At 43.8% G+C, this 18352-nt stretch overlaps 1 protein-coding gene across 1 annotated transcript in view; it reads right to left on the bottom strand.

The window, feature by feature from the left end:
• COL6A5 (collagen type VI alpha 5 chain) overlaps positions 1 to 15498 on the bottom strand; it is a 127829-nt gene extending 112331 nt beyond the window's left edge. Inside the window, exons 1-4 of the mRNA XM_075547895.1 lie at positions 15396 to 15498; positions 13401 to 14000; positions 11247 to 11879; positions 1581 to 2141 (exon numbers count right to left, since the gene is read on the bottom strand). Coding sequence (XP_075404010.1) covers positions 1581 to 2141; positions 11247 to 11879; positions 13401 to 14000; positions 15396 to 15498 — 1897 coding nt within the window. The remainder of the gene's footprint in view (positions 1 to 1580; positions 2142 to 11246; positions 11880 to 13400; positions 14001 to 15395) is intronic.
• Positions 15499 to 18352: the final 2854 nt, after the last annotated feature.

Genomic DNA, 18352 nt, shown 5'->3' with positions numbered 1-18352 from the left:
GAGGTTGAGCAGGCACCCTCCGCTTGCATGCCTGGGACGCCGGCTGCATTTGAATCACCAGCTTTGTCATTAGCTGGCCAACATGTGACTCAATGAACCACTGGGGCTAAAAACTACCACTTTAAGACCCAGTTTATCTTAGAGTCATCATCACAGTGAGAACTAGGGAGTCACTGAGCATTTGGGAAGCTTGGAAAACTATCACTGCTCAGGAAGACTCTCTTTCCCATGAAATGGATTTTAGCAGTCTCAGCGGAATCTATACAGACGATTTCACTAATATCTGCTATTCCATTCTTCTTTGGTTAATAAGTTTCAGCTAGGCAGATGGCTACCCAGTTGAAGACTACTTTTCCTAGTCGCTCTTGAGGTTTCCTGTGGCCACGTGACTTTGTTTTGACCAATAGAAATGAACAGGAGTGACCTGGCTCATGCAAGGCCTTACTGTGACAATAATTGAAATCGGGGGCTCTTCTTCCCTTTCCACTGAAGGACATGAGAACGGGGTAGGGGGATTGTTCCATTTTGACTTAAAGATAGAAGCTATCTGTCAAGGATGAAACTACCTCTCTCATACACCTGGATTGCTCACCTGAACGATTCCATAAGAGAGGAATAATATTCCGTATTGTTGACATCATTGTACTTTGGGTCTTTTTGTATAGCAGTTTGACCCACTCTCTGAACAGAGATTCAGATAAACTAAGAAGCCAAAGCTTGGGAGATTGGGAAAATAAACTGCTGGGATTAGGACCAAATCCGATGGAGTGGTGAGGAACAACAGAGTGGGCAGAGAGCGGGGTTTAGAAAGCTCTGTGGGGAAGGCCTGGTGACCTGCTTCAGGAAGCTCACAGCGTAGGGAATGCTGTGGAGAGCAGCTCCACTCTGCACATGGGAGTTGGGGACAACATGACAGCAGCTGGTTAGGTTGTTTGTTTTATAAGAAGAAGCAAAAAACAACCAGAGATTTGATAAGTTTTGCACCTAAATTTTGGTATTTAAACTTTCGTCAGAACCAAAACGTGAATGTGTGTTTCTGTTATAAATCAATATAAACCATGGTTCCATATATAGTAGATACGGTTCGTAGTATAGCATTAACGGCTGGTGTCTGCTATGTTAAGCCTATCAGGGTTCTCTGATATAGGCTGTATCTCCATTTCATAGACGAAGACGTTTGAAGATCAAGCAATAAAAAAGAGCTGAACCCTTCACTTATTGATATCCAGAGTCAACCCCCCCCCCAATTTGCCTTCAAAGCATGCATGTCTGCACACACACACACACACACACACACACACACACACACGAGCACGCGTGCGGAGTAGTCAGTCTCATACTCTACAGCAGTAGACTTTGTTAAGACTCATCATTTTAGCCACTTTCCCCCTATCTTTAGAGGGATCCTCCAAGGATGGCAGGTGCTTCACCCCTGCAGGGTGTTACGGTAGCTTCGTTGTGGAGGGGGGCCGTTGACTAGGCCACCGGACACAGTGTGCCTTGTCTCAAGTTGGCCATGAGTGGGCCTGAAGCCATTCATGGTGAAACGTAGAGCACAGAGTCCTTCTTCATTTGCTTACCCTTCTGAGTGCAGATGCTGTGAACGACTTCACTCTTTATGCTTTGGAGAGAATCGAAGTTCTTCCCATAGCTAACCCTTTCTTCTACCCCAGCAATTTCACTCAGCTCTCTCCTAACGGCCTGTCCGATGCCAACAGCATAGACGATGGTCCCTTCGTCCCTTAGGCTCTTTGCAGGTCCCAGGACCTGATCGTCGGACTTCCCATCAGTCAGCACAATGAGGTAGGTGGGAACAGCAGAGGAGCGGCTCTTCCTTCCCTCCTTTATCACTTGCTGCATAAAAGTCAGCGCCTTGCCTGTGTGAGTACGACCTCCTTTCTTCTTGATGTTAAAAATAGCCTTCCTTACGTCAACACCATTAGCATAGCTGTGGATATCAAATTCCAGTGTAGGCTCATCCGAGAACTGTGCAGCTCCAACACGGATTCTCTCCGGGCCAATGCTGAACATGTTTGTCACCTCTGACATAAATTCCTGGATCTCCATGAACTGTTCTTTCCGGATGCTGCCTGAGCCATCGATGAGGAAATAGAGATCGCCCTCGTCTGTGTCCACACAGCCTGCAGACAGAAAGGAAAGTATTACCAGCAAATCTAGAGAGAACTGAGCAAGATGTTCCCGGAGGAGCGTGAGGAAGGAGGCTGTGGAGGCTGTGAAGCAGGACTCCTCACGTCGGCATCGAGCCAGGAGAGGTCATGTTGAACACAGGCACGCCCGTTATGCACAATAGGTGAGACATGGACGTAGAGCAAGGTCTAGGACGTAGAGCAAGGTCTCACAGCCAGTAAGTTGAAGAGTGAGGCTCCTTTTCCCAATTCTTCAGGCTCTAAAGTAAGTAGCATTTCTTAAAACTCACCTTCTTGGATAGTTTATGACATATCATTGCCCAAGAATTGGGATGGAACCTAGGACGCTCTCATCTTCTTTCTCCAACAATCTCTTCCCAGAATAGCCATATTTATATTTATATCAAGGGATAGAGATAAAAGCCCAAATCAGATTGAATTACTCTGCTACTTAAATCGTAACCTTACTTAAATAATAATAAATAAATGATAAGTTTATAAAATGCTTTTAGAAAAAAATAAAACTCAACTTACTTTTTTATAAAAATAAAAATAAACTTACCTTAAATATGTAATACGCTTAAATAACAATCTACTCAAATACTTTCTCACTGTGTTAGAACTTGAATATCCAAAACTGGCCTATTTTTGACCCCTGTTTTCCTCACTGTCCCTATTTCCTGCCACTCCTTACATCAATCCCCGTGGATACTGGGTTCCTCCCTGCTCTCAGACTGTGCCCCAGGGCCTTTGCACTTGCCTTCCACTCCTCCTGGAACTTTCCCTCTCTCTTACTCCAATAGGAGCCCCACTAACACAGTGGGGCAGCTAACTTAAACGTCCACAGTTTGAAGCAGCCAACTACTCTGTGGGAGAAGGAGGAAGTGGTGTAATTCTGACGAGATTTACAGCCTCAGAAATCCCCATAGAGCAATTCCACTCCTTACTAGAGGGTGCCTGAGTCTGAACCAAGTTGATGGGTTTGGGTCTAGGTTTGCCTACACACATATTTTCATGAGAGATCCCTTCCCGTGATAGTTGTGTCAACTCAAATGCCAGCTTGTCAAAAAGACCCTCCGTTCCCTGCAGTTGAAGCACTGTACCACTCGTCTATACCACTGGCCTGTTCATTTTCTTCGTGGCCCCCCTCACTGTTTGAAATTGTCTCCCACATTTGTTCAGGAGTGCAGCCTGCCACCTACTTCTGGGTGACAGCTTCATGAGGTGAGAGGATGTCTTCTTCTTGACTCTGCCCCAGAAACCAGCCTAGGCCTAGCACCAGCTAATATTGCCATACAGCTTTATGAGATAAGAGGACTCGTGTTCTTTCCTTCGTTCAGAAGAGTCTCTATATCTTTTTAAGTCCTCAAACTTTCTTTATTGTCTGTTGATTTACTCCATGTAGTTACTCATCCCAATTTGGTGGAAAGAAGAGCATAATTGTATATGCTAGATCAGTTGAACAATTAACTGACTTGGTACGTGAGTCTTTGCAATGCCTGAAAATCACGTGGTCACCGCACTTGTTTTGTTTACCCTGTTAGACTGTTGGCAAATTTATAGCTCTTGACAGATCTTAGGAGAATTGTTCCCTAAGCAAATAGAAATGCCAAGAGTTAGGTTGACTCTGAGAATTAAACCATGAAATCAACACATAAGAAAGATGGGGTAGGAAACTAACATTTGAAGGACATGCCCTCTGGCCAGTCACACTATATAAACTATTTCACTTACCTTTTTGAAAAAACTGATAGGTAAGTAGTTAGCACCTATCAACCAGCATTGGAGTCTCAGAAAAATTGACATGTATAGATTCTGCCGTAACTAATTTCAAAATCGGAGTGCAAATCCACCTTTCACTCTATACCTTTCAGGACTCCATGCTACCTCCAAGAAGGGAGCCTTCGTTCTGGCTCAGGAGCCCTGAAAGCCCTGTGTTACTAATTGACTCAAACCCACCAATTTCCCTGTGGAAGAAAGATGAACTGTCTGTCCCTGGAAAGATTGACAGTCTTGGAAAACTTGGGTAACAGTCAACTCTATTCTAAAGCATTGCTATGTGTCAGAATTGACTGGATGGCCTTGGGTTTTATATGCTAGACTTCCACAAGATAACATAAATACTTTGAAATAAATTCCATCATTAATCCAAATTTTATAATTTGGGGTAAAGATTATCAAAGTTATTTGCAAAAGACAGGGTTAATTCCAAGTCAGCAAAACTTGAAAGTAGCCAGAACAGACTCATTCACATAATGAATAAATAAACATTAGCTGCCTGGCTGAAGGAAGGTAATGGAATTAACAGAGAAGGCGAGAAAAGCGAGTCACAGTATGTCACCTTGGCAATGTCCATGAAAATCCTGTCTAGAGCTATGTTGTTCAATATGACAGCCGTTAGCCACATGTTCTACCACGCATCTGTGAGTTTGTCACCCGGTGGTGTCTTACTTGTTGCATCCTGATAAAAAAGCCATTTCCCTGGCAGTACAGATACCAGCAGGCTCACCCATGAAGAAGATTCCATGAGACTTCCAGCGTAGGAAGAAGGAAAACAGGAGAAACAACCTGGCGATCGATCTCCCAAACAAAAGGTCAGTGAAAACCTAACAGAAGCAGAACGGGGCTACCGTGCCAGAAGACAAGCCTCTCATGTTGAAAAGCCTCCACTGCCACCCCCACCCAGAGCCTGCTGCCATCGAGCCCGCAGCAACTGCATATAGGTTTTCCGGAATGATCAATCTTTATGAGCAGATAGCTTCATCTTCCTGCTGCAGAGCAGCTGGTGCACCTGAAGGTGAGCATTGTGGTCCAAAGCTTACCCAACAGTGCTGGCAGGGCGCTTTCTCAGGTTGGAAAGTGCCCAAAATTACAACTGAGGAACTGCCGAGCTGACTCAAATCCGAGTTGACTTGGATAGCGTGGACGGAGTAAAAATTTCCGAACCTTTATGTGTTGCTATGGCGTGACACAGAATGAGAAAGAAGAGCTGCAAACATACATGATTGACCTTGGAATGTGCAAACTATAAATCCAGAGAGGCTGCAAATTGTCAAAAACGCAATGGAATGCTGGAAGATTGATATCCTAGGCATTGGTGAGCTGAGGTAGACTGGCAATGGCCACAGGAATGGCACCACATTCATCGTTACAAAGAACATTTCAAGATCTAAACCGAAGCACAAGGCTGTCAGTGATAAAATAATATCCACATACCTACAGGTAAGATCAATAATATGACGATTATTCAATTTTTCACACCAACGGCTACTGCCAAAGATGAGAAAAATAAGTGTTTCTATCAACTTCTGCAATCAGACATTGATCACGCATACACTTAAAGGGGCTTTGATAATTAATGATGAGTGGAATGTGTAAGCTGGAAGCAAAGAAGAACGATCAATTGTTGGAAACTAGCTCTTGGTGGTAGAAATGATGCTGGAGAACATGTGATAAAATTTGTCAAGACCAATGAGTTATTTTTTCAACAACTCAAATGGTGACTATATACACACAGTTCTGACTGAATGGAATAAAATCAACCTTATCTGTAGGAGGAGACAGGGGAGAAGCTCCATCTCAGGAGCCGATAGAAGGGTATGAGCCACTGTGGAACTGACCCTTTGGATTCTAATTTTTCTTCTAATTGGCGTGACTACAGAATGTGTTAGAGAGCATGCGCGCTCCTTGACCACTGATACTACTCACAGTTATAAAACAATTGTTCTTTTTCTATACATCTTTTTTTTTAATTTGGTTCGTGTGTATCTCCCCTTAATTTAATGAAATTCAATTTGATAAATTGGACACCTACAAAATGTCGGTGGATATAAAAGTCACTACATAAAATCAAGATGGGCTCTCAGATCTGTGATCGTTGTACAACTGCCAAGTTGGCAATCAGATCCTAGAATCATAAAAAAAAAAACCTGTCTACCGGAGGGGTTCTCAAATGCTGCTGCATGAATTCATCAGAGGATCTTATTAAAATGCACCTGCCCAGACTCTACTTTCAGAGACACTGTTTCCCTTAGGCTTACATTAGGGCTTGTGTCTCTGAATAATCAACAAGTTCTTCCGGAGACGCTGGGAGGTTTACAGCAGACACTATGTTCTGCTCGTTTCTTCTTTTCTGTGCACCTGGGCCACTGCTGACTTCATCTCCAATGGCCATGGCCTGTGTTTCTTTATGAGCAGGCTACTCTCGGGGGCCCTCTTTGCCTGGCACCTAAAGAATGTCTGGAGATGTACAATACTCATGTGTCCTGAAATATAGATTCTCTAGCTACACAGCCCTCTCTCTGATCAGGACAACTCTAAGAAGTGCCCAACACTGTCTCTAGAATGGCCCACTGGAATTGACCCAGCATTACCACATGGGACTTTATTACCATGTTTGCTTCTCTAGTCCCACTTCCTCGCTTCCCTACCAGTGTAGAGTGTGCCCTGGGAGTACAGTCTAATACATACATGTCAGAGGACTCTGCCTTCGACTTCTGAAGAACACAACCTGTGGTGGTGAACATTATGAATCAAGTTGCTAGGCAATGGTTCCCAGTAATTTTACCAAACACTAGACTGGTTGCTGTTTCATAAGGCAACCTAATGTGATGTGATGTAATTACTTTTCCATTGCATCATGCAATATCATCAACCACTTCAGAGAGAAATTCCTTAGGGGGTGGATTTCTCTCAGACCAGTGCTGCTCAAAGTGGGTGATACTACTTCCTGACGGGTGTTGGAATTATCCAGGGTGGGGGGAGGGGGCTACAAAAGTAGATTAGCTACATTTTATTCTGACGTATAGAATACCCTATAAGCTTTTAATTGCCCTTGGGTGCTGAGTAATTTTTTTCCCCGAAAATGGGGCGGTAGGCCAAGTAAGTCTTGGAATTACTGTTTCAGACTATAAATAGATATTTTGACACAACTGGTTCTCTTTCACTCAACTCTGTACTCTCCCTGCTGTCTGACCTAGGAATCTTTTCTCTGCATGTGTATACATCCTACAGGTTTGTTTATATAGATAACCTCGACTAAGACATATACCAATGTTTGAGAACCACAGAAAGAATAAGAAACCAATCATTGAGACATTTTGGAAGATAGCAATCTATCTTGGAAGGTATTTACCCTAGGCTTCGTCCCAATCATAATTCCAATTGTGACAACACTGCTCTTTGTCACATCATTTCTAAGCCATTATGACTTGAACAGCTGAACCAGGCAAACCAGGGTGACTGTGCTTCTGAGGGAGTTCTCTTTGGGCCAATCGGGAAGGAGCTGGGGACTTTTCTCTTGATGCTACTATTTTGCATTGTACACATAGCAGGCCCAAATCCAGGGTCACCCCAGGAAGCATTTGTAAGCCTGTCTTCAAATGATTCATCTGAATTTAAAATTAGTCCCTACTATGATTGGAAAATCTAATCCTTCTCCATGTAAGTGCTTCCAAATTACTGTTCGAAATGTTTGGAAGCATGTTATCTACAGAGGAAATGTGTGAAGCCATGAGATTTCTCAGAATTAGATAAGATCAAAGTCATAAAGTATCTTGACATGTAGCTTCTAAACGAACTCAGTAAACTTGACCAGATTCACAAAGCATCACTGAAATGATTGGGGAGGGATTAAAAGATCAAAGTGTGGAACAACAAGTGATCTAAAATGAATGGTGGGGAGGTGCAGAGAATGTCTGGTGGGGCTTGATCAAGGGCAATGTAGCCGAGAGGAATTACTGAAACCCGAATGAAGGTTGAACATGATAGTGGGACAAGAGGAAAGTAAAAGGAAATAGAGGGAAAAACTAGGAGGCAAAGGACATCTACAGAGGTCTAAATACAGGCACATACATACGTAAATATATTTATATCTAGTGATAGGGAAATGGATCTATGTACATATATTTATATGTTAAGTATTAAGGTAGCAGACAGACATTGGACCTCTACTCAAGTACTCCCTCAACACAAGAACACTTAGCTCCAGGATTTCAAAACTACCTCTCCCCCGACTCTTTGGCCCCCTGTGAGCAGGCCAGTTTTTTTTTCCATGGTTCTGGGAACCCCCCAGCCTTCTTCAAGCCCCTGGCTTCATTGGAACCAGCCCCAGCCAGCAGAGATATGGTCCTCTGTATCCCTTTGAGCCAGATAGGCTCCAGGCATGGGGACCACAGATATGTCACCCAGGCTAACCAGAAGCCAGGTGCCAGCACCTCCCCGCAGAGCCCAGGCTTGCACACTGAGGTCCAAGCAAATAGTGGCCCAAGCTGTCTAGATGGGCCCAGAGGTAGGCTACCACAAGTAGTGGCCTGGTGGCCTCTGTCCCTCGGCCATGCCTCTGACCAGACAGCGGCCACCATAACCTGGCATTAATGCTGTGATGCTCACCTTCCTGACATGATCGCTGAAGACAAAGTGAGTGCATAAGCAAATGTGGTGAAGAAAGCAGATGGTGCCTGGCTATCAAAAGATATAGCATCTGGGGTCTTAAAGGCTTGAAGATAAACAAATAGCCATCTAGTTGAGAAGCAACAAAGTTCACATGGAGGAAGCACACCAGCCTGTGTAATCATGAGGTGTCAATGGGATCAGGTACCAGGCATTAAAGACCCAGAACAAAAAACCATATCATTGTGAATGAAGGGGAGTTCAGAGTGGAGATCCAAAGCCTATCTATAGACAATTGAACATCCCCTTACAGAAGGGTGACAAGGAAAAGATGAGCCAGTCAGGGTGCAGTATAGCACTAATGAAACATACAACTTTCTTCTAGTTCAGTGGTTCTCAACCTTCCTAATGCTGCGACCCCCCAACCATAAGGTCATTTTCATTACTACTTCATAACTGTAATTTTGCTACTATTATTCATCATCATGTAAATATTTGATATTCAGGATATATTTTCATTGTTACAAATTGAACACAATTGAACATACTGAAAGCATAGTGATTAATCACAAAACAATATGTAATCATATATTGTGAAATATTTATGTGTTTTCTGATGGTCTTAGGCAACCCCTGTGAAAGGATCATTTGACCCCCAAAGGGGTTGAGACCCACAGGTTGAGAATTGCTGCTCTAGTTAATTAATGCTTCCTCCCTAGCCCCCACTCCATTATCATGACCCCAATTCTACCCTATAGATCTGGCTAAGCCAGAGCATACACATGGGTACAGATAAGAGTTGGAAACACAAGGGATCTAGGGCAGATAAACCCCTCAGGATCAATAATGAGAGTAGAGATACCAGGAGGGGAAGGAGAAGGTGGGAGAAGAAAGGGGGAACCGATCACAATGATCTACATATAACCCCCTCCCAGGGGGACAAGACAATAGGAAAGTGGGTGAAGGAAGACAGCAGTCTATGTAAGACATGAAAAATTTAAAATAAATTATCAAGGGTTCATGAAGGAGGGAGGGTGGGGGATGGAAGAAATGAGGAGCTGATATCAAGGGCTCAAGTAGAAAAAATGTTTTGAAAATTATGATGGCAACATATGTACAAATGTGCTTGACACAATGTATGTATGTATGAATTGTGATAAGAGCTATATGAGCCCACAATAAAATGATTTAATTTTTTTTCTAAAAAGATCAAAGTGTACGAAAATAATCATAGATGTGCAGAAGATACAAGAATAAAGATGAGCCCAGAGAGACTTTTATGAAAGTTAAACACTAGAAATGATGTATATATTCAACAAATCAGGAAATCACGGTCCATCCATACAATGCAGTATCGTTAGAGACCACTGTTAGGGGTGGGGAAGCAATATAAAGACTCTCATGCCAAAGGAAACAGACTTTGGAGGATGGGATGGGGGTTGGGTAAGGGAGGGAAGATGAAGCTGTGGGCTAGTGGGATGATAGGTGTTACACTATGTAAAGTGGAAGATGATGTAAAATATTTCCAAACATTTGGAACTGTAATCTGGAGAAATCAAGGATCACAGGAAAATAAAATTATTGTCCAGTCTGGTGTGTGTGGGGGGGGAGCAAGGGGACAAAGAAAAGCATTGACTAGTAACTTAAATTGTTAAATACAAAATTGGTGATCCTAAATATAAACCCCCTCCTAATTTATAATTTTAAATGGTTTTTAAATGCTGTAAAAATTTTTAAAGAAATTGACAAAGGTTTATGATTTATGGTTAATAAAAAGCGGATAAGGAAGATAAACTTGGTTGTCTTCCATATCTGTTCTCTCCTTTGACACCAAGTGAGCCCCCCTTTTTCATCTAGACACTTGACTGTCCCAAAGAAAAACCAATTCAATTCCCCAGCTCCCATTTTTCCCAACTAAAAGAGTCATGGGACTAAATTCTACTTATGTCAACTGGCTCTTTTTGACCCCTGGTGCAACAGTTAACTTCCTGATTACTAACCTAGTGCGTGGTGGTTTCAACCCACCAGCTGCTCCACAGAAGAAAGACGTGGCAGTCGGCTTCCATAAATATCACAACCTAGGAGACTTTACCAGAGAAGTTCTGCTCCATCCTGCAGGATCCCTATGGATTGGGATCTACTCAATGGCTATGTCTTATTTCTTGGCTCTTTGGATACTCATGGCAAACATGGCTACACCGGCTAGTGGAATTGCTAATGAGACACAAGCAGAGGCGGTGTGTAATTTCATGGAAGTACCCTTGAGGAGAAGACGTGGGGCCGTGTCTTCCTTTGCTTCCCATTCATCTCTCTCCTTTTCTGGATATGAACATGATGGTGGGAACAGTTATCTGGGATCCTGAGAATAAAGGTCACAAACAACAAACGAGAAACCCCCAGAGAGACAAGATCTTTGATACTGTGACATACCATACTGCCTACCTACCTCTGGGATTATTTGTGAAACAAATGGAATGATCCTATTTTTGTTTTGTCTGTTAATCACAGCCAAATACAATCGTAACAAATAGAAACCACCCAACCGTATACATCTGCACAGCCCAACATAATAGACAGAGCTGGTGTGGTATAGCACAGTGTCAAAGAACAGACCGCTCCCTTATTCTGCTGCAGTCAGTCCTCACCCCCACCCCATCCCAGTCATCTATACTACTTTTATAACAAGAAAAGCACTTAAAAAAAACATACCAGTTTTATCCAGGTCTAATTGCTCAGCCTTAGTAGAAATGTAGGACCATACTTTATTCTGGAGTTTTTTCACAAATTTCGGACTATAAGTTTTCAAGTCTGCGTAAGAATCCAGCTTGGAAATCGTCTGTTCTGGGGGGTAAGACACTATTTCCTCTAGCTGGCTATTGTTGGCCCCTTGGATGCTCATGGCATAGACTGTTACACCCTCTTGGCGAAGTCTGAGGGCTGCCTCTTGCACTTGGTCAGTGGATGGTCTGTGGGTAACCAGGACGGCAACTTGGGGGACTCCCTGGGCTCTTCTGCTGCCACCGGCCTCTGAAAAGGCTTCTCTCCTCATCTTCTCAATGGCAGCTCCAGCATTGGACTTCCCAGAGCGTAGAGAAAGCTTCTGGACTTGCTGCTGAAAGTGAGACTGGGTTGTGCTTGATTTCAGAAGAGAGATCACCTCCGCTCTGTCGCTGTAACTCATCAGCCCAAGCCTCATGCAGTTGGCCTTCACATCCATAGAGGAGGTGATCTGGTCCAGGAAGCTCTGCAAGTCCTGTAAATGTTGCCTGTTGCTGAATGTTTCGTCCACCAGGAGCACAAGGTCCATGAGCGAATCTCTATGACAGGGGCTGAGCACCGGAACTGTGGAGAAAAAGAAAGCATGGGGCTGATGATAAACCACTGGCTCAGAGGGAGACAGGTACTTTACAGATTGCTAAAGGGCATAATTGAAAATACCAGTTGTCATAACAAGTCTCAACTCCTATTACTTGCTTCCAGCAGAGTAGAAGCAAAGATCAACATGTCTCGATGAAATGAAGTCATTATATTTTTCATATGGTGTTCCTTCTACGTGAAAATACTTCTCATCAATTTTCCAACCATTTCCTGTGACCCCCCACCATCACCCTTGCCTTTCTCGTCTTTAACACCATCACTACTCTTTTAACTGTTTGAGTTCAGGGATGGGTAAACAGAATTATCTCTGAATGGAAGAATGCGCCCATATATTCTTTGAGACTGTAATACATGCTAGAAAGAAAATTATCCAGGGAACTGAATCAAATTACTACTGTGGGATGTGAGGTAGGACTAATGTACCTGGGACGTGAAGAAATCGGGGAAGTTCTCTTTGAAGGAATAGCATTTGGCTACGATGTGTATGAAGAGAAGAATTGAGCCACGTGAGGCGGTCTCCAGCAGTCCCCACCCTACTCTACAACTGAAGAAACCCCTTGCTCTGCCTGATCGAACTCACATCACGAGTGCCTGCTATAAAGCGTCACATTCTTGGGTCACTGTTCTCATATACGGTAGTTATAGACTCATCCATAGGCATCTGCTTAATATTTACTGAGTGCCTCACACTGTGCTAACACTGTGGAGGGAAGAACAGAGAAGGGTCTTGTTTCTTTATTTGTGAGATGTTCACTGAATACCAGCTTGCAGGCACCGTTCTAGGCACTAAGAAAGCAGAGGTGAACAGGAGTTGCCAGTGCCACCCTAGTGATACCCTGGCTCGTTGGTGGTGTAGAAAGGTCAAGTACAGAACAGGAGGGTGAGACAGTGTACAAAGTGCCACCGTTGTTAGTTGCTGGGACCTGTGACTTCCAAAGGGGAAATTGGAGGCAAAGCCTTCCAAGAGGCCATAATTTAAAGATTGAGATTAAAATAGTGAAAGCTGTAAGAAGGCAAAGGAATGAAAGAACATCGCCATCCACAAAGACAGAGATGAGGGAGACCATGATGTACAGACATTATCAATAATTATGTCTGATCACTATGAGTCAAAGTTGTCTCATTGATTTGATGGCAAATAGGTTGGGCTGTGTGTGGTGCGGGGTGGGGGTGGAAACCCTGGCGTCTCTGGATGCCGCAAATAGCGTGCCCTTAACTACACTACTGGCTGTAAAGTTAACCATCGAACCCACCCAGAGACTCCTTGGATAACAGGGTTGACAATCCGCCCCCAAAGGTCCATAGCCTTGGAAACCCTATGGATAAGTTTCACTCTTTATACATGTTACCATGAGTCAGATGCAACTTGAGGCAACTAAGGGCAGCGATAATTAAGGAAATCGAGACTGGGGTTCAGGGAGAGGAGGTAGAGAGATGCAGATCCCTAAAGGGAATGGGTGCCTTTTCAACCAGAGGCTTTCTTACTTGGTAAATCAACATCAACTGTTCCTTCCTTGTACTGAGTTACATCCTTGATGATCTGCGTCATGTTTTGGGAAAACGTGCTGAGGTCTCTGACGGTCCGCAGGCGGAAATGAAACTGAGACGTGGCCATGGCCTTCAGGTCGTCCTCTGAGGCTTTCTGCATCCCTACAGGGACAATTCGCACGCCATCGTTCCGCAGGGCATTCGCAGCCTCTTTCACGTCATCCTCAGACTTGGCAGAAACCAGGACCACCAAAATGGGGGGAAACTCCTTCTTGTCTCTCCCATTTGTGGGTGTCGAGAAATAGGTCCTGTGAGCCTCCTGGAGGGCGTTTCCTAGCCGCAGGGGCCCGCCAAGGAACTTCAAGTTCTTCTTGAGGTGGTTCAACATGGGGTTCTTGCCCTTGAAGGTGTTCAGTTGGAATTCATTGTGCAGCCTGTCGCTATACTGGGCCAGGGCCACCCGGTACTTGTTAGCATCTATGGGGAGACTGTTGATCATTTTGTTGATGAACATTCTCACAAATGGGAAGAACTTAGCTCCCAGTTCCTTAGAGCTGTCCGTCAAAAAGACGACATCTGCATACTCAGGATCTGGCCCTAGCAAAACAAGACAGCAATAAAACAAGGCTATGGGTTAGTCTGTACCTTTGAGACGGCAGTACTCATGTTCAAATATGTTCTGTTGAGTTACTCAGACTACAAGGGAAATGTCTTCTGAAGGCTAACCAGAGAAACAACCTGTTTTGCTAAAATGTAGAACAGAAGGTTACAATCAAGATGGCCAATAGATGGTTTTCCTTTCTCAGCTCTATACCAGACTCGATCTGACTTTTTGGTGATTGCTGCCGTTCCTCTTGTTCTGCCACTCTAATCGCTGATGTCCTAAAGGACAGACAGCATGACACCACCCCCAGAGGGTCCCAAACTTGTCTTTGAGAAATGGTATAGAGTAAGCCGTGGTGGGCTGGGAATCCTAGATGCGGAACCTAAGGCAGGGACGTGGGTGTCTGGGCTTCGCTGAAGTGAAAGGGGTGGAAGAGCCTCAAGGCAGGGCAAAGAAGATTATGTTATTTGCGAAAGTTAGTTTTGACCTCACCTGCAGGGGACCTCTGGAACATAAGTCACACCATAGTTGTCCCTACTAGAGACCAGAGGGCCAGGTTTATACATGCCTTCAGTCCAATCGCTGGCAGCAGCTCAAACTCCAAAACCCAGAGTTTCAGCCCAGAAGGTTATGAATAAGGTGACAGCCATCAGACAAGATAAATTCTCCTAAGAAGCCAAGGTGACTTGTGAGCTCTCTCAGGCAATGCTCACCGTAGCTGGGGGAGGGGGTCATCAGCCCAGCATAGGGAGACTGGGTAATCGAAGGCACCCAGTGTGTTTAGCAGTTGGGGTCAACTACCTCCTTTCTGGAAACTCGTAATGTGCTGCTGGGGAAAGCCTGGAGAAGTAATTTTCAAGTTGCTCAGAAATTTGTCATGAGATCCAAGGTTACTACAATGGAGAATTCGAAATAATTTGCAGAATGCTTTTAGTAATTAATGACAGGCTATCTTCCTTATTCCCCCCTCCAAACAAACAACAACAACAAAAACATATTAAGCCTTTCCCTGCTCCAAGTTTGTAAGAGAAAAGAAAGGCAGTGGCTTCACCGTATGGATATTTCCATTTGTTCTCTCTGTAGGGTTCCTTTGACTCTTCTTCAATTAAGGCCACAATGAAATCTGACCTACAGTTGGAGGACACTTGGACTTAGCAAATCAGTGAACAAGACAAGGTCCTTTAGTAAGTAGAGTGTAACACACTGCTTCCTGTCATCTTTGAAATATTGTTTCCTTGAGATTATATTCCTTAAACTACTTCTGAATGCTTTCTGCTTTCATTTCTCACAGAATTCTTTTCTTTCTCTCTGCTGACTAAAATAAAGGTTCATTGAGACCTAAACCTTGTATTAGTCTAAATCAGAGTAAATTCAAAATACACTAGTACCTGGACTCTGGTAAGCTGATGTTTGGTGCCAAAGCATTAGAACAAATAGCATCTTGCTCAGCATCAGCAGCATCTTCTCTTTGTGAGCGAAGGTCTCTTGCATTAGCACTGAAAAAAAGTATTCAGATTATGAGTGTCTACTGTAAAAACCGGATTAGAGCACACTATACTGTAAGCAAGTATTTGCTAGGCGACCTCAGAGGTGTTGGGAACATCCAGGGAGGCATGTGGAGTACCACTCACTGCCATCAAGTTGATTCCAACTCAAAGCGAATCTATAGGACAGAGCAGAACTGCCTCCCACCACCAGGGATCAATAATGAGAGTAACGATACCAGGAGGGGAAGGGAAAGGTGGGGGCAGAAAGGGGGAACCGATCACAATGATCTGCATATAACCCTCTCCCTGGGGGATGGACAACAGAAAAGTGGGGGTGGAGGTAGGGAGGCTGTAGCTCTGCAGGAGCAGAGTCTCTTCTTTCTCTGGTGGAACCACTAGCGGACTTGAAGGCTGACCCTATGGCTAACCTATGGCTCAGTGCATAACCCATGAGAGCTCCAATGCTTGCCGAGCCCTGAACTGGGCGCAGACACTTTTCTCAGTGTGTACAAGTACTATTTCATTTAATTTTCACGACAGCCTGAGAGGTAAATTCTATAATTATAAGGGAGCAGGTCAAAAATTGGCACAGTGAGGCTTGGTGAGTTGTGGTGCCAGGATACGAACCCAGAAAGGGTGACATAGACCCGAAACTCTTAACCACTCTGTTATAAATATTTTACATAATCTGTATTCTCAAGGAATTGATAAATTTGCTGTTCTTTTTCTCCTATTGTTAGGGCAACAATAATGATCATATAAGGGCAAGTAGCAAGGAATTGCTACAAAAGGATAGAAATTATTAAAAAATAATATCATGTGCATGCAATGGTATGGATTGTTATAAGAGCTGTATGAGCCCCCAATAAAATGATCTTGAAAATATGCATGTATTAAAATGTGACCCTTTCCCAAGGAAGAGACCAGTCAGTCAGGGTGCAGTATAACATCGATGAAACATACAACTTTCCTCTAGTTCTTTAATGCTTCCTCCCTTCTCCCCCTACTATCATAACCCCAGTTCTACCTTACAAATCCGGCTAGACCAGAGCATGTACACGGGTACAGATAAGAGCTGGAAACACAGGGGATCCAGGACAGATAAACCTCTCAGGGTCAATAATGAGAGTAACAATACCAGGAGGGGAAGGGAAAGGTGGAGGGAGAAAGGGGAAACTGATCACAATGATCTGCATATAACCTCCTCCCTGGGAGATGGACAACAGAAAAGTGGATGAAGGGAGACACTGATGAGTGTAAGACATGGAAAAAATAATAATAATTTATGAATTATCAAGGGTTCATGAGTGAGAGGGTGGGAGAGGGAGGGGAAAAACGAGGAGATGATACCAAGGGCTCAACTAGAAAGAAAATGTTTTGAAAATGATGATGGCAACAAATGCACAAATATGCTTGACACAATGGATGGATGGATTGTGATAAGAGCTGTATGAGTCTCCACTAAAATGATTTTTTTAAAAAAAGTGACCCTCTCGCTTCTCAACATGTCCTCCTTAGGTTTGTCCATTTCTGAAGGTGGGGTTTCCATCTCGCTAACTCTCCCTTGGAGAATTCCACACTCTTTAATTGGCATCACTTCAAAAGGGCAGCTTTGGCAGTCCTTGAGAGACTCAAATGGTTACTCATTTCCATGTTCTTTGAGTTTGGGGAACAAAAGGAAGTCGGAAGGGGTAAACCAGGACCATGGGGGTGGTAGGGTAAGGTTTTCCAAGGGAAGTGGTATAGGACAGTCCTTGCTGCCCTTGAAGAAGGAGCCGTGTTTGTCATGATTTCCCTGGTCTGTTACTCACCCAGGTGGTTTCCATTTTCTGAAAACATCTACCAGATAAGCCCACAAGATCATCCTGTGTCTCTTGAGAAGACCTAACACGATGACCTATCAGGGGTTCCAAAATAGTCACCATAACCTTCTGAGCTGACCTTTGCACCTTGAATTTCAGGGGCCCAGCAAATGTCTGGTTCTGTCATATGTAGGGCTTGCTATGTCAGAACCAGCTGGATGGCACCTAACAACAACACCAACTCTTCTGATAGGACCTTTTTAAAAATCATTTTATTGGTGGCTCTAACGCTCTTATAACATTCTACACACCAATTGTATCGAGGATATTTGTACATATGCTGCCATCATCATTTTCTAAACACTTATTTTCTATGTGAGCCTTTGATATCAGCTCCTCTTTTTCCCTCCCCCCCGTGATCCCTTAATAATAATTATTATATATTATTATCATGTTCATACCTTATACCGACTGCTGTCTCCCTTAACTCATGTTTCTGTTGTTTGTCCCCATGGGGTGAGGGAGGGGAGGTGTATGCATTGATCATTGCAATCGGTGTCCCCTTCCTCCCATCCTCCCCCCACCTGTCCCTACCCTCCTGATATCGCTATTCCCACTTCTGTTACCAAGGGGTTTGTTTGACCTGGTTTTACGTGTCATGAGCTCTTATCTGTACCAGTGTACATGCTCCAAGCTAGCCAGAACTGAAAGGCAGGACTGGAGTCATGATAGTGGGGGGTGAGGAAGCCTCAAAGAATCAGAGGAATATTGTGGGTTTCGTCGGTGCTATACTGTGCCTTCGTTGACTCATTCCTTCCTTGTGAGGGGATCGATAGGACCTTCTTTTGAAGGCACCCTAAGGAGACAAAGATGAACATCTTTGACCCTTACTGAGAGAATTTGTCTATAGTCATCACAGATTACAGAGACATAGATAAACACAGTTTAAACAATAAACTCATGCATACATGAACTGGAACCTCCAGTATCAATAATTTTTTTTTACTTACTGTTGGATATGTTTATAACCTGGCTCAAAAACCTCAACAAACTATG

Source organism: Tenrec ecaudatus, chromosome 4 (genome assembly GCF_050624435.1).
Source record: "Tenrec ecaudatus isolate mTenEca1 chromosome 4, mTenEca1.hap1, whole genome shotgun sequence".
NCBI classification, from domain to species: Eukaryota; Metazoa; Chordata; class Mammalia; order Afrosoricida; family Tenrecidae; genus Tenrec; species Tenrec ecaudatus.
The sequence above is the reverse complement of the archived record's forward strand: the minus strand, read 5'-3'. Positions and strand labels throughout refer to the sequence as shown.